This window comes from Mycteria americana, chromosome Z (assembly GCF_035582795.1).
Source record: "Mycteria americana isolate JAX WOST 10 ecotype Jacksonville Zoo and Gardens chromosome Z, USCA_MyAme_1.0, whole genome shotgun sequence".
In the NCBI taxonomy this organism is placed as follows: domain Eukaryota; kingdom Metazoa; phylum Chordata; class Aves; order Ciconiiformes; family Ciconiidae; genus Mycteria; species Mycteria americana.
Genome location: NC_134396.1, coordinates 23,334,291 through 23,346,953, shown reverse-complemented (window position 1 = coordinate 23,346,953; position 12,663 = coordinate 23,334,291). Strand labels below are relative to the sequence as shown.

General features: G+C 38.3%; 1 protein-coding gene across 4 annotated transcripts in view; it reads left to right on the top strand.

Annotated features, from left to right (window-relative positions):
• Positions 1-12,663, top strand: part of GLIS3 (GLIS family zinc finger 3) — a 189,499-nt gene that overhangs the window by 129,486 nt on the left and 47,350 nt on the right. For all 4 annotated transcript variants that reach the window (XM_075488372.1, XM_075488371.1, XM_075488370.1 and 1 more), the window contains 2 exons: positions 1,590-1,751; positions 3,211-3,321. In XM_075488372.1, coding sequence (XP_075344487.1) covers positions 1,590-1,751; positions 3,211-3,321 — 273 coding nt within the window. The remainder of the gene's footprint in view (positions 1-1,589; positions 1,752-3,210; positions 3,322-12,663) is intronic.

The following is a 12,663-nucleotide window of genomic DNA, read 5'->3' as shown; positions in this document are numbered from 1 at the left end:
TAGTGGGGGGTGGTTCATCCCCTTTCTCAAGCTTTAGTTTCTTAAGCTTGATTTTAATATTACCATTTTATAGGTAACGTGTATTTTCTCCTATATAATGTGTTTTCCTGGGCAACATTCAGTCTATGTTTCCTTCTGTTGCTAAAACTAAACAGAAGGTGTTAGGGAGTGCAGCACAGAAACTCAGCCTACCCAGTTTGTTTGGGGAGATAGAAATTTTTTTTTTTCTGTATTTTCTCCCTGCACTTTATTCTTTGAAGTTATAACTCTATCTTGCATTAATCCGAAAAAATGAAGTGCTTAAAATTAGGTTATGAATATTTTATATCCTGTTTTTTCTCTTTTTTTGAGGGTCTTACAGATTTGTAAGAAAGGCATGCTAATTATGATCAGAATTATGTCAGTGTTTTCCTACCTGTGCTTTTTTAAACATACATGCACTGAATAATATATTATAAAATTTATTTGTGTTATTCTAACATCAGTGAAAAATGGCCCATTTCTTTTCAAGTAAGTAAAATGAATAGTAAGAGAAATGGTGGAAAATTTTGTGTTAGCAGTAGAAATGTTTGACATTTCTGTTAATGCATTATTATTTTTGCAAGTATACAAGAATTGCAAACTAGGATGTTACGCAGCAGATGCTTTAGATGTTGCACAGTGGAATATGCAGCAGCTGAAACTAATGAGTTTAATTCATCTTGACAGAATTATAAAAGCCTATACTTATAACTAATATTCATAAATATTCAAGTCTAATTGAAATTAAATGTACATAAAAATGCTGGTGTCAAACAGAACTGATCGTTTTTAGTTTCCCTTAGAATGAAGTATACTATGGGAACATGATAGATTAAGAACTGGTTTTCTGCTCATATAAACATAGGTTTCTCTGGAGATGGCAGCACTTGATTAGGTGTAGAAGTACTGTGCCACATGATTATTGGTTACCCATAGGGATTAAATCCTGTTTTGATGGGCTGCCATTATTTTTAGTACCTCATACATTTACTCATGGCAGAAAGGTAAAGAAATATTTTTAAAAATCATTTTACTTTTTACGTAACCTCAGTAAGGCAGAGCAGACTGACATTTCCCTGCATGATTTTGTTGTTGCTCTGTAGGTTGGGTTGTTACTGAGAGATGCCTGTGTTCGGCTCAGTTGCTAATATCCAAACAAGCCCAGAGCTGAGATAAGGGTATCTAGCACAGGACTTGGGAACCCCACAGTGACCATTTTGCTTTCTGTGTGCTATTGGGAGAATCAGCTGGGGCTGTGTTTCCCAAACAGGCTGAGTGGTGCTGCACTCTGAGCTGACCACTCTCTTTGGCTCTCAGTGTCCTATCTGTAAAATGGGATTAGGACATAGTTTCCTAATTTAGCCATGTGCAGGGAGGATAAATGCATTCTTATGGTTTAAATGGTTCAAACCCTGCAGCAACACCCACACTGAGAAGCCAGGCTTTCCTCAGCTCCAGCCATAGCAGGCTGGAGGTCTCTGCAAGCCCTTTCACCCTCCTGCTCAGTGTTTGCTGTTGCAGTTTGCTGTGTGTGCTTTCCTGTCAAATCATTTCTTTCTCTTTTCTAGTTTGAGGGTTGCAAGAAAGCCTTTTCCAGACTAGAAAATCTCAAGATTCACTTAAGGAGCCATACGGGTGAAAAGCCGTACCTTTGTCAGCACCCTGGCTGCCAGAAAGCATTCAGCAACTCCAGCGACCGCGCCAAGCACCAGAGGACACACTTGGACACTGTAAGGAAGCAGAAGTCCCATTGCAGTCCCCTGTACATTAGACCGTGTGCTCCTTTCCTCCAGCTTGGTGGCAGCAGGTAGCCCATAACCTTAGAGATAGGAGGAAGAAGTGTCTGATGAGGCTGCTTAAGCTGTTTCAGAAGTGACCCAGTAATGTAAGCATGGATGAAGATGGGCCAAACTAGTTGATAAAAAGGCCACAGCTCCATGGGCTTTGCTGCAGGTAGAGGCAGTAATTTTATCCCACTTAGATGGTCTTTAGGGAACCTGAAGTCTCTATGCAAAGACACAGAAGCCATCTGCAATAATAACTGCTATTCTCTGGCAAAAACTCAGTTAAACTTAAGGCTGTGGCATGTAGCAGAAAGTCAAGAGAGGAAGAATAATTTTGTAAATCTAAAAATTTTCATGCCAACAAATTGTTGCTTGTGAATTTGAGTCACAGCTGAGATCTGTTTAAAAACTTTTGTTTCATAACAAAAGATTGCGTTTCGTCAGAGACAAGCAGTTTCCAAAGGGTAGAAGTCCAGAAAGAAAATGAGAACAATGCCATTTGAATTAAATAGCTGTCACAAAACTTAAATTATCCATTTCGAATAGTCAGTAGTATGGCTGGTAAGTTAATCATTTGTACAAGGTGTTTTCGGAAATGCTTTGTGAAACATAAATGGCTAAATTGCAAAATAGCTAATTTCAGCAAACAGTTGGACCTAATGTTCTTTTAATACTCTGTATTGTGGACCTACAAGTCTTCAGGGAAGACAGGTTAGAACAGGCAGAAGGAGATATTTATAGAGATTTATATTTATTTGGTGAGTTAGATTTATTGGCCTCTCTTTTAAGAAAACTATAAAAGTATTACAGGACTGGTATCTTTCTAAAATGATCTGTTATTAGAAAAATGAGCTGAAGGAGTTTGTCTTGTACTTCACATTAAAATGTGTATTTTTGTGTGTAATATTTTTGAAACTTCAGTATTCAATGCTTGCTTTGGTTTTTGCTTGCTCTCTTTGTACTGTAGTAAACTAACACTTTTTCTTGTTCTCTTCTTCTGAAGCAGATTCTTCTATAATCCTAAACACTCTGTCTGGGCCTTTACTGCAGTTTCTTTACCTGATTCACTAAAGAATGTAATTTCTGATTAAGTCAAAGATTGCTCTGAGGGTGGAAGAATTGTGAGTATAACTAGCAATATTCATTGTTCTGATTACAAAAAAAAAGGTAACAATGAAAGGTGCCATAATGAAAGCTTTCCTTTGGTTTGTCTTCCTTATAAGCCTTACTTTCCTCTATTCCCTTTCTGATGAATTACTGAGCATTCTGCTTTGTAATAATATACAACACTTGTGTTCTGTTGTAATGTGGTTTGCAGCATGCCAAGGCTCAAAAGGGATTCTCTTGAGTTAAAATAATCTGTGATATAACAACTGCTTTATCTTTTTTTTTTTTTTTGACTTAGAAACCTTATGCATGTCAGATTCCAGGATGTAGTAAACGATACACAGATCCAAGTTCCCTGAGAAAGCATGTGAAAGCCCATTCTTCCAAAGACCAACAAGTCAGGAAAAAGGTAAATTTTCTACCGTGTTGACTGGGGTAAAGCTTTTGTGGAGAAGTCGATATTCTAATATTAGATGTTTCAATGCATCTTCAAGTACCTGTGCTGATTTCAGACTGTTGATTAGAAAAACTGTTAATGCGGAATAATAGATATGGTTCTTATATAGATGATTATTTCATCTTTGACTTAATGAGGCTGCCTGCTTTAATGCTTGTTATTTTCTGATGTGATGATTAATCACTAAACATACATAACGAGGCAAATAAAAAATAATTTTTGAAAACAAAAATTTTTGTTTTTAAAGTTCTGCCAGTTGATAAATACATAGTAATACAAAATCCAGTTTACATGGCCAGTCTCAGACGAAGGATGGATTTTGAGGGCAGATGGGCAGCAGGTGAGATTAAGCTGTAAATTATACTTCCATATGCCAGACACTTCCGAGTACCAAGACATTTCACAGCACTGGTTCCCTGTGGATGTCAAGTCCATTAGTCAACAGTTATTTATATGTATAAGCACATCTTTGAAGAGCTGAGTTGCAACCAAAGGGAATTATTTTTTTTCTGAGCATTTTTCATCATATCTCCTATTAATCACTGGCACTATTTCATTAGATTGTTTAGATTATTGAGGATAAAAATCTAAGCTTTCATTTTAAAGGAAACTGGTCCTGATAAAAGGGGAACATGCATGAACTGGTGTAGGGATAGATAAACCTTTGAGGTGTCAGCCCCATGTGAAACAAGTTATAGTTTAGAAGTTTTAAAATTAAATGCACAGCCATTCATAGAAAGTAGCAAAAAAAATAGCTTTGTACAGCATTGGAAGCACTAAGTGGCAGTCTTTAAAGCTGCAGTATACAAATTTGAAGAGTAAGTTTTGATTCAGTGGTTTGTTGAAGCAGGACATGGAAACAGAGACCTGCATGTCAGCCTCTGAGGAACTGGCCTGTAGTATTCTTGAGGAATTTCCTTTAAACTTATGAGTGCTCACTCCTGTATCAGAGATGAAGTAACTGAGCATTCACTTCCACCTTAATAAGTAGTGCTTTGGCTCCCTTGCTCCTGTGCATGCTGCCCACAGGCAGGACTGCTGAAGGAGGTCTGTGAGCCCCGTCCTGCCTATCCCAGGAGGGCAACTCAGCCACGCAGACACTGTCTTTTACAAGCATTTAAAGTAAATGCTGGTCAAGACGTTGCATTCTGAGAAATTTGTGGGTGATGTCTCAACAAAAACTGCCATAATGGATCTGAATACAGGTATTAAACTGCACTGTACCATTACTGTAATTGAAAGTGAAATAATGTGTTACCTCCTCTCTCTCATTTTATCAGATTGCAATACTATGTGGGATTTTCCTTCCTGCATTTAATTTACCATTTGATTTTGCTCATTTTCCATTCCTTCTTTGTGCCAATCAGTTTAAACCTGTCCCTTTTTACTCCTCACTTGACTCTCTATGGGCACATTATAGACTTAAAATTGCTTGTTTTTTCATCCCTGTTTGATAAGGATTTATTTATGCTCATTGGTCATCTGAGATACGTTGATATATAGAAGGGGAAATAAGCCAAACCCCCACAAAAAAAAAAAAAAAAAAAAGAAAAAAGAAAAATTGTGGCATCTATCAAGCCAGATACATAAAGCATGGATAAAGTTTGCAATGTATTATGTTAACAAGGTACAGCATAGTTACTGGACCTTTGAGAACTTATAATTGCTAACTAACATCATGCTTTGGTATTTGAAGTATTTCCTGGCACTAATAATAATAAGTAAGAAACAATAAACCTTTTAATGCAGAATTAAAGTTATTTATGGCTTTAATTAAAAGTGAAAATTGGCTTAATGTCAAAAAAGTCTTTACAAAAATGTGAATTCATCAAAAATAACCATAAAAATTCCAAGGTGATAAAGGCACAGTGGAGTAATACTTCCAGCCCTAGGGATCTATTCTGTTGAAAAGAATGAAACCCTTTGCTGTCACACTCTGTTAGTTATGGATTCATTTAATGTATTGTGCCTGACTGCTTTTAATCCTCCTTTTAACCTCCCCCTACACACCAAGTGACATTATTGTGGTGTCTTAAGTTGCTGGTTCTCCAAGACTGTACCTGCAAATGTGTCTTTGATGTTTCATAGACTTATAGCAGGATGAAGTGTATTCATAACAGCGGAATCAGCTACTCGCTGTGCTAAACATTACATTGAGTCTTCAGCCCAGATTTTCTAGATCTGTCTTCAAAGCTTTGACCCTTTCCTTGGCCCTCTAAGATGGGGCCAGCTTATGCAATGTGATACAGATAAATTTCCATCTCTGAATTATTTTAAGCAACTTTTGTTTATATACGTTTATGACTTACCATGTAAGGCAAAAATGGCTTTTCTGCAAATCTTGTAAGGCAGCCACTGTTCTCCTTCTCCTCCCAACCCTCAGCCTCCAGCCATCCACCAAATACATTTAACTGGGAATCTCTCCAGGTAATGGGATGAAATCCTATAGACCAAGAAGATCCCAGCACAAATACATTTAATGCAAGCAATTTAGTGGATAGTACAATGAACTTTCATTTGCTTTTCAAAGGAAAGCAGAATAGTGAAGAGAGCCATGCCTGCTTTAATCATCTTTGTGTAATTTGTAAAATTCTTCATAAACATGAGGGCAAACGTACACAAATACCATGCAAACACCTGGGAACAGATGCTGAAAATGTCTAGCAAAACATTTTAGGTATATTCTCTATGCATAATAATATTCAGTTTGTACTTCTAAAATATTTTGGTGGCATAAAAAGCAGTGCTTCCTATCTTATTTTAAAAAGTAACAATTGCTGACTGTGTCTGGATTTTGTCTTCCCTTGGGGAAGATGGATGGAGCTCTTTCAAAGCAGGGAAGTCAGTGATAGAAAACTAGATGGCACCCAAAATGAGTGCGTAAAGTGGTGCTGAGAGGAATGCTAATGCACAATATGCCCCTGGACTACAATTACTTTTAAAACCTGTCCTCTTCTTAGTCATCTCCTCCTTCAACTTTGAAAGGACAACAAACTTAAAAGATTTTTTTATATGTTGAACCAGTTACCATGTGGTGCTTATTACCACAACATATAATGGAAGCTAAGAGCCATGTGGGATTCAAAGGGAATTGGATATTTCTGTGGGTAATGAGACAGGGTTGAAAAATAAACATGAGATATGCAAGGGATATCGGTGCTTCAAGATCACACTTCAGGATAGAAATCAGCATCAAGCTAAATAGATTAGGGAGAAGCGTGGTTATTCTGTACTGCTTATTTGCAGTTTCTCACTCTTTCTCCTGAAATGCCAGCCACTAGTGGACACTGATCTGGAAGAAGCATCTGCTCTAAATTAATAATTTAAAATAACCTTCAGGCTGCCTAGCCTTAATTTATGTATTCTCCTGCTTTTTTCCTTCTCTTATTCCATTTTTATAATACTTTTCTCTTTCAGTTTCCTTTCTTATTCTATCTTCCACCTTTGTAGCTTTGGGTCTGTAGGATATGCAACCCAAACTGAACATCTGTAGGCGGCTGAGGTGCGTATGCCATGGTAAGACCCAGTCCCAGGAATTTCTTCCACCCCAGGTACTCCTGTATTCTCTTATGTTTCACCCTGTTTCTTTCCTTCATTTTTTCCACATGCAGAGTTCAACTAAATTGCCAATTTAGAAAGCGAATTGATACCTACAGGCAAATGCCACTTAAACATTTGATATGCTGTGTGTTTGCTAATCTTTATCTAGCTTGGATCTCATATTAATTTAGGATCTCATGAACCATTTACCTTTTCTTTTCACCTCACATCAATAATTACCTAACAAATGTTCAGCTTTTCCATCTTCGTTGCATTTTCAAGGCAGACCAGGACCAGAAAGAGAAATGAGTGGGTTTTTTTCCTTTTGGGAAACTCTAAAAAGGAGAGAAATCCAGTTTTTTGCTGGGTCACCTCCTGAACTAGCAGCTTTTATATGAAGAGGGCCTATAACAGCCTAAACTGATTGTTTCCCAGAATCAATGGGATTTTTGAAAGGAAAGGACAAGGAGGAAAAGTTCATGGGTTGAAATTACTAATTCATTTCTTCTTTCAAATACCCAGTAAAAAAAATATAGTTACTTGGCTTGCTTTGTGGAAGTGCAGAGAATCAGAAGAAAAGGTTAGGAACACAGAAGTATGAGTGACGCAGGTATTTGCTTCAGCTGATCTTCATATTATTTATTCTTCTTACAAAACACTAACACTATTTTCTGACATCATAAAATCTGAAAACCATATATGCATTGATACTTTTTGCTCTGAGTATAGACTGGGTCTGAAAATTGCCATCCTGTAATATTAGGTGCAGCTGCTAATGGTAGAAATACTGTCTACATGAAGTCACGGTGAATCATTATGCTTATTAGATCCTATAGATCTTATTTGTAGAACAGCTTTAATAAGGAAGGCTACAGTTGAGAGTTTTGCTTTGGTATCTTGAGCAGGGCTGAGTAATTTCTCTCCTTGAGTCATCCTGTGGAGTCTCTGACTAGTCAAAAAATAGGGCACTACTTGACACAAGTAAGCTTATTTTCAGTTGGTTACACTTTGTGTTGTCAGTAAACAGCAGATTTCTTTCATCTATGAACTGATGATACTGTATTTGAAAATATGAATCCATAGCTCTTTTAGTTTGTAAGTCTTTTTATTGAACTTAGTGAAAATGAAATTATGCAACATATCATTAACAAAATCCAGAGCCTGCACTATTACCTAGCCAGTGATTTGAAACCAATACAGAAGGTAAATACTACCATTATGCTTTTCATGAAGATCTATTTGTTGTGCGAGCTAGCACTCAGCCTTGTACGAGTGTAAGAACGTTATCTTTTTCATAGAAGTATACCATGAAAAACAATTTGCTATTTCTGCAGGAGTCTTGCTGAAGAAATCTGTATTTGTAAATCTAAAGAAAATATTTAATCCACTTCTAAGTATTGCAGTGCAAGCCTCACTGTGAATGGAATGGACCCTCCACTGGCTTTGTGTAGATCTTGTAATGAACATCTGCAATGTCTAATGGCTTTTTAAAAGGTTTTATCTTTTAAAAAAGTGCATTTTCAAACAGATAAGAGATAAAAAAAAAAGGACAAAAGACTGCTTTGATTTCGTACAGATGTTTGGCAAGGACAAGATCAGTTCAGTAACATCTACTTTATCATCAGAACAACCCAGTGGCTATGCTTTTAGGTACAGTTTTAATTTTATCCATAATTATACCATTGAACAACTGTTGTCATGCATAATAGTTCTTTAAGCCAATGTGTCCTGCCAAAAAAAAAAAAAAATTTTAAAGGATTGTTTCCATTTAATTAAAGGAAAGTGTAATAGATAAGGATACAACTGGTTAGCTCCATCTTCGTGGAAAAAAGGAAAAGATAATTTAAGCAGTTCGGATAAACAAGACCAGTTAAAGGGAATGTAAAAGTCTTAGTCTGGGCCTTGAACTGAAAGACAATTTATACCAAATAATATCATCTTTCAGCTGATCAGTCTTGGTTTCTTTGGCAGTTTTAACAGTGCCCAGACCATGTCTTTGATCTTGTTATGTAGTTACTTGTGGATCAGATATATTATACAGACAAGCTTTGAGATATTGAATGCTTGACAATTGCCTCTGAAAGCTGTCTGTCTCCTGGAAACCTGCATCATCTTAGTGAATACAAATGGGTCTTGAGGAAACCGTGCATGGATTCAGCTGACCAGACAGCTTAACACCTCAGCAGATGCGTAACATAGTAAGTGATACTCCTAGGTCTCTACTGGATTTTTCAATACTATGCAGAGGAGCACAGATCAGCTAAAGCATGCAGTGTTTAGTCTTAACTATTTTTTGCTCCTTATTTGTTTGATTTGTACTTAGTCTTAGTCTAACACAGCAATTGTGCTTGTGTCTATTTTTCTGGCTTTTTCTGGGACAGAATTTTTGTACTGTCTCTACCAGAAAGCAAATATCATGGAGGCATAGCTTTGGGAAAGGTGGTCCAAAGTACATTTCTGAAAGTTGCCTACACTTGGTGGAGGTTTTTTTGAATATTTTTTTGTATATGGTACACCTACCAAATCAATAAGGAATGAAGGGGTTGGTGAGACCTCAGGAGATAAGGGATATGTGCACAGACTTCTGGCTTGGTTCATTTCTGCCTAGTAATTTTCCTTTTTGACACGGATTGGTCAACTGTAAAATTATGGCTGAGCAGTGGCTTTTGGGGAGTTGACAAAACATTCTCCCAGTGAAGATGGACTCTTCCAAGATTTGTTCCTGTGATATCTGGTTGGAAGGAGATCTTTTCAGGTGTTATGGTGCTGAGGAGGAATAAAGGACAGGCAATTAGGGTCTCTCCTGCTGCTATTTGTGCATGATTTCTTCCATGTTGCATTTATTGCTCTTTGAAAAACCAATCAGCTAGCAATGGCTGGAAGTTTTCAGAATACTTTTCTTGATTACAATACAGAAAAAAGTTGCTACACTGCACTGCTGAGACGAAGCAGGCTGTATGACACCTCAGACATATCCACTCCTACTTCAGACTGGAGTAGAGGCTAGTAGAGCAGAGCAGTCGACACTAGGTGTGGAGCATATTAGAAATAATGAAATAAGGATATGGATTGTCTGGCCAAAGCAATTCCTGGAATTACGTTGCGAAGTGGCCTGTGCTGACCTTGACCTGGGTTCCCATCTGAACTGAGGGGGCTTTACGGAAGTTACCTTGCACAGCCAGTAATGATCCTCAGACATTGTTCTTCTGCTACTGTGCAACCCCCATATTAGCAAAAAGGGGATATAAAATCTCCACCTTTTGAGGCAGATCTCAATAACTGAATTCTTCTGAAGCCTAGTCATTTTATATCCCTTTTCTAACAGTTCACCTCCTCTCTTAGAGCCCTGTTATGTATGATGTATATAAACTTGTCCATCTTACAATGAAAACGTTAAGAGAAATGGGAAAAAACCCAAGTATTTAAAGACATGATCTCCCCCTATTGGACAGTATTTCTCTGGAAATAAGACATACGAGTGTTTTCATTACAGGTTAATGTGGTTTTCTATAAAGTATTGAGAGATTGTCTGCCTCTGTATTTTGTGGGTCATGTCATAGAATCATAGAATGGTTTGGGTTGGAAGGGCCCTTAAAGATCATCTAGTTCCACCCGCCATGCTATAGGCAGGGACATTTTCCACTAGACCAGGTTGGTCAAAGCCCCATCCAACCTGCCCTTGAACACTTCAGGGGTGGGGCAGGCACAACTTCTCTGGGCAACCTGTTCCAGTGCCTCACTACCCTCATCGTGAAGAATTTCTTCTTAACACCTAATCTAAATCTACCCTCTTTCAGTTTAAAGCCATTAACTCTCATCCTATCACTACACTCCCTGATAAAAGAGTCCTTCCCCATCTTTCCTGTAGGCCGCCTTTAAGTACTGGAAGGCTGCTAGAAGATTTCCCTGGAACCTTCTCTTTTCCAGGCTGAACAACTCCAGCTCTCTCAGCCTGTCCTCACAGGGGAGGTGCTCCAGCCCCCTGATCGTCTTTGTGGCCCTCCTCTGGACCCATTCCAACAGGTTCCTGGCCTTCTTATGCTGGGGACCCCAGAGCTGGATGCAGTACTCCAGGTGGGGTCTCACCAGAGCAGAGTAGAGGGGCAGAATCACCTCCCTGTCAGTGAATACATTATTCCATTAGCAAAATAATACAGAGCTTTTGCTTCTTACAGGGCTGCACACTTCTTGATTGTTCATTATTTACATTGTTTTACAGCAGAAGCAGGCTTTTTTATTGTGACTACATGTTGATTTTACCACACAATCGATGAAGCTACCAGTTTGTTTAAATATTTTGGTATAAACAAAATTTTACGCCAGCATTTAGGTTTAGTGGAGAACATGAACAGAAAGACAGAACACCATGTCTGGTGATTTTCTTTAGCTAGTGTCTTTGGTCTATTTAATTTTGCAACACTTGTTTCCAGTTTTTCCTTTCATTTCCTTTCATTTCTCAGTATTTGAACTAGGCTATTTTGTAAATCAAGAAACACAATGCCTAATATGTTTCTTACAGGAAAGAAATTAACTTCTTTTTTATTTTTTCTAATGCAGAACGTTTAATTGATGAGGAAAGAGGGAGCCAAGGAGGGTTAGAGCATTACATCATTGGTATTTCAGCAGGTTATTCGGGCACTAAGCTAGTTACCAGTGACATTGTCCATTATGTGACTATATTAATCTGGAGAAGCTGATCTGTTTGTGAACACCTGCCTCGTGGGGAGCAAACAGCCAGATCCTACAGTATGAGCCCAGTTTGCTTCTGCGTCTTTCAGGTTTCACTTGCCCTTGTTCAAACTCTTAGTTCAGATTTCACTGTTAAAACTGCAAAAGGGAGAAAATGGATTGAAAGGGAAGCAAATCTATTTTCTTGCTTTGAGAGCAGTTGAATATAAGGATATTTTCCCTCATTTGTTCTCTATGGAGTCCATTTAAAAGATGTCACTAATGCAAAAAGAAGTGCATTCAGGGGCTAAAGGTCAGTGAGCAGTGTCCATGGCAACTAAGAAACTATTCTGCAGAAAAAATGCAGTAAAGAGTAAGTGGTTTAATCCCCAACTTTAATCCCTTTACTTCCTGTTTTCAAAATGAAATATAAATCAGGCACCATGGCATGCAGCAATTTTTCCTGAAAGGGATGTTTGCAAATAGGGATTAGGAATGGGCAGCAGTGTTTAAGGAATTTAATCATACAATTTGTTGGAAAACTTTTGAGACTACGAATGACCAGTTCTTTTGAGTGTGGTCAGTGAGAAACAGGAAAACAGACCCTGGAAGTGATGGAGGACTGGCTGTGGCTGACCCCCCTGCCCCGACCTGCGGCAGCGGCAGCGTGTGTGCTGTGGTGGGATGCACAAGGCGTGCCTCACAAGGAAGCTCCATCGTGGGGGATATGCTTTGCCAGCAGTGCCAGCAAATACGCTTTGCGCTTCAGGGAGGAGGAAATGTTGAAACCCCCCTATGGTTTTCATGGTGCTCTGGCAGCTGTGGCAGTTGATATAACCAGGAGATTGTTGGTTCACTCTGGTGCTAACATTTGCTATTTCACATCGTGATTCCTCCCTGCACTTCATTTCTGCCCTGAGCTTGTACTCCTGTGAACTTTGGCAGCGTGATGTGTTCAGAAGTGCAGCAGAAGGAATAAATGCTGTCACCCTCGTTACGTTTATACACATGCCAAAAAAAAATCCAGATTGTCTCAAAACTGTGTAAACAGCTGTCAGAGTATGCCCATAGCATTTTGTATACTTT